Genomic DNA, 2987 nt, shown 5'->3' with positions numbered 1-2987 from the left:
AATTGGTGATTTTAAATGATAGTAGCATCTAAGATGGAAACATTGTTCTCTTGTTCCCGTTCATTAGGAATTTTCTTTTGAGAAGACTTATTTTGAGATCAAGTAACACGACTATGAGCATAAATCACGTGACATTGAGCAAGTTCAGGCCCAATCATCTTACAGTGAGAGAAAAATGGAGGGAGTCATTTATATTCCACATCAGCAATAAATGCAAAGCCTGAACGTTTAACAACTGATTTGGAAAAGAGGACAAAAGATCAATATCCACCAGCACTCTTGCAAACAAACCTCTATTCATTTTCATGTTATGATCATCCAAAGACAAAGGACTACCAATACCTCTAGCAATGGAAAATATAGCCCTTGGTCTCTAATATTCCTGGGTTTTAGTACTCTTTATAGTAGATGAAACAAAGTCTTATGTCCAGGCAAACAATCTCAAGAAACCAGGAGATAACTCCCATGAACAAATCTCGAGAACCCACCGCATGTCTTCTAAAGGAGAGAACTCAAACTCATAAAAACCCTTCCCAAAAGAGATTGCTTTCCACGGTCCAATAGCCTTCAACATAAGCTGCAACTTTTTAGTCAAAGCAAGGTGTGTGAGAGGTTTATCCCCCTCAGAGAGCATAATCCGACCATGTAGATGGGTCTTGCAATCCTCAAGACCAGCTAAGTAATCTTCCTCATCAACCCGAATAACAACCATGTCCCCCTTAATACAAGGTGTAGGTAGTTGGAACAAAGGGATGTCACAAGTATTGCCCAAGGCTTGAGCATAGGTTTTCCTATGTCCTTGCGTAACAATCGCCTTCTTAATTGGAATCACTGGGTTCTCTTTCAAACAACCACAAGTTATCAAGATACCGGAAGATGCCTCCACCATTCTCGAAGTTCTACAAAACTCCAAGAAAAGAAACTTTTGACCCTACCGCACCACCGCCAGCAGCACTCGCACACGTTTCTCTATAAAAATCTTGACTTTACCACAAATTAGATCTGGCTACACAAAAAAGGTGGCAACTTTTGAGTGTGCAATGCCTTGACACCACCACCAGCAGGACCCGCACACATTTCTTTATAAAAATCTTGACTTTACCACAAATTAGATCTGGCTACATGAAAAAGGAGGCAACTTTTATTGTATGAAATGCCTTGACACCCCTGCCAACAGCACCCGCACACGTTACTTGATAAAAAATCTTGACTTTACCACAAATTAGAATTGGCTACATGAAAAAGGTGGCAAATTTTTTGTGCAATAGAATTGCCAAGAAGAAATTTTGAAGTCCTACTTTAAGAAACTCTATCCTAGAAGCATATTAACACACCTTTACAAAGAAAAATATTTAAGAAAAGAATACACATTGTATGCAGACGTAGAGAGTTGTCGCGCCACCACCAGCGTCTCGATAGACTACCATGTCACCACTGACCAGCACCCACGAGCCCTGCACCACCATCGATCACCAAGTTGGAGAATGAACGGTCACCCACACAAACCCTAGCTGCACCAAAACCCTTCGGAGGATAGAGAACATAGCAAAAATCTTATCTCCAAAATTAATTTAGTTTTCTATTATATTAACTTTAACTTCAAAAAATCTATACCACAAATAATTTATTTATTATATATATTTATTTTTATCGGTAAAAAATGTTATACATGAATATTCATCTAACACGATCCTGAGCATGAATCACGTGACATTGAGAAAGTTCATGCCCAATCATCTTACAGTGAGAGCAAAATGGATGGAGTCATTCATATTCCACGTCGGCTATAAATGCAAAGCCTGAATGGTAAACCAAGAGTTGATTTAGAAGAGGGACAAAAGATCAATATCCACCAACAATTTAGCAAACAAACCCATATTCTTTTATATGGTATGATCATCCAAAGACAAAAGAGTATCAATGCCTCTAGCAATGGAAAATATCGCCCTTGGTCTCCAATATTCCAAAGGCAAATTGTAGATTCTAAGTAATCCTTTAGACCAACCAAGTAATCTTCCTCTTCAACCCGAATAGCAACCATGTCCCCCTAAATACAAGGTGTAGGTAGTTGGGACAAAGGGATGCCACAAGTATTGCCCAAGGCCTAAGCATAGGTTTTCCTATGTCCTTGCGTAGCAACCGCTTCTTAATTGGAATCACTTTGTTCTCTTTCAAACAACCCCAAGGTATCAAAAAACCGGTAGAGGCCTCCGCCATTCTTTAAGTTCCACAAAACTCCAAAAAAAAGACACTTTGGACCCTACCGCACTACCGCTAGCAGCACTCACATACGTTTCTCTATAAAAATCTTGACTTTACCACAAATTAGATCTGGCTACATGAAAAAGGAGACAACTTTTTTGGATGAAAAGCCTTGACACCCTCGCTAACAGTACCCGTGCACGTTGCTTGATAAAAAATTTGATTTTACCACAAATTTTAATAAAAATCTTGACTTTACCACAAATTAGAACTGGCTACATGACAAAGGTGACAACTTTTTGTGCAATAGAATTTCCAAGAAGAAAGTTTGAAGTCCTACTTCAAGAAAGTCTATCCTAAAAGCATATTAACACACCTTTACAAAGAAAAAGATTTAAGGAAGAATACACCTAGTATGTAGATGTAGAAAGTGGTCGCGCCACCACTAGCGTCTTGACAGATTGCCATGTTGCTACTAACCATCCCCCATCACCCATGCGCCACCACCGTCCATCACCAAGTTGGAGAATAAACGGTCACCCACACAAACCCTATAGCTGCACCAAAACCCTTCAGATGAGAGAATGAAATAAAATCTTATCTCCAAAATTAATTTAGTTTTCTATTGTATTAACTTTAACATAAAAAAATCTATACCTCAAATAATTTATTTATTATATATATTTATTTTTTATCGGTAAAAAATGTTATACATGAATATTCATCTAATAAGAAGTTCTAATTGGCCAACTTGAAAAACTAACGTGTAATCAATAAGTAAGAAT

General features: G+C 38.0%; 1 protein-coding gene across 1 annotated transcript; it reads right to left on the bottom strand.

Annotated features, from left to right (window-relative positions):
* Nucleotides 1-421: 421 nt before the first annotated feature.
* Nucleotides 422-889, bottom strand: LOC137838664 (uncharacterized). Its single transcript, XM_068647896.1, has one exon. The coding sequence runs from the start codon at nucleotides 887-889 to the stop codon at nucleotides 422-424; it is 468 nt and encodes a 155-aa protein (XP_068503997.1).
* Nucleotides 890-2987: the final 2098 nt, after the last annotated feature.

Source organism: Phaseolus vulgaris, chromosome 4, assembly GCF_000499845.2.
Source record: "Phaseolus vulgaris cultivar G19833 chromosome 4, P. vulgaris v2.0, whole genome shotgun sequence".
NCBI classification, from domain to species: Eukaryota; Viridiplantae; Streptophyta; class Magnoliopsida; order Fabales; family Fabaceae; genus Phaseolus; species Phaseolus vulgaris.
This window is presented reverse-complemented; position numbering and strand designations above follow the sequence as displayed.

Excerpts from the sequence above, each read along its gene's own strand:
- LOC137838664 (XM_068647896.1), bottom strand. The coding sequence starts at position 889 with ATGGTGGAGGCATCTTCCGGTATCTTGATAACTTGTGGTTGTTTGAAA.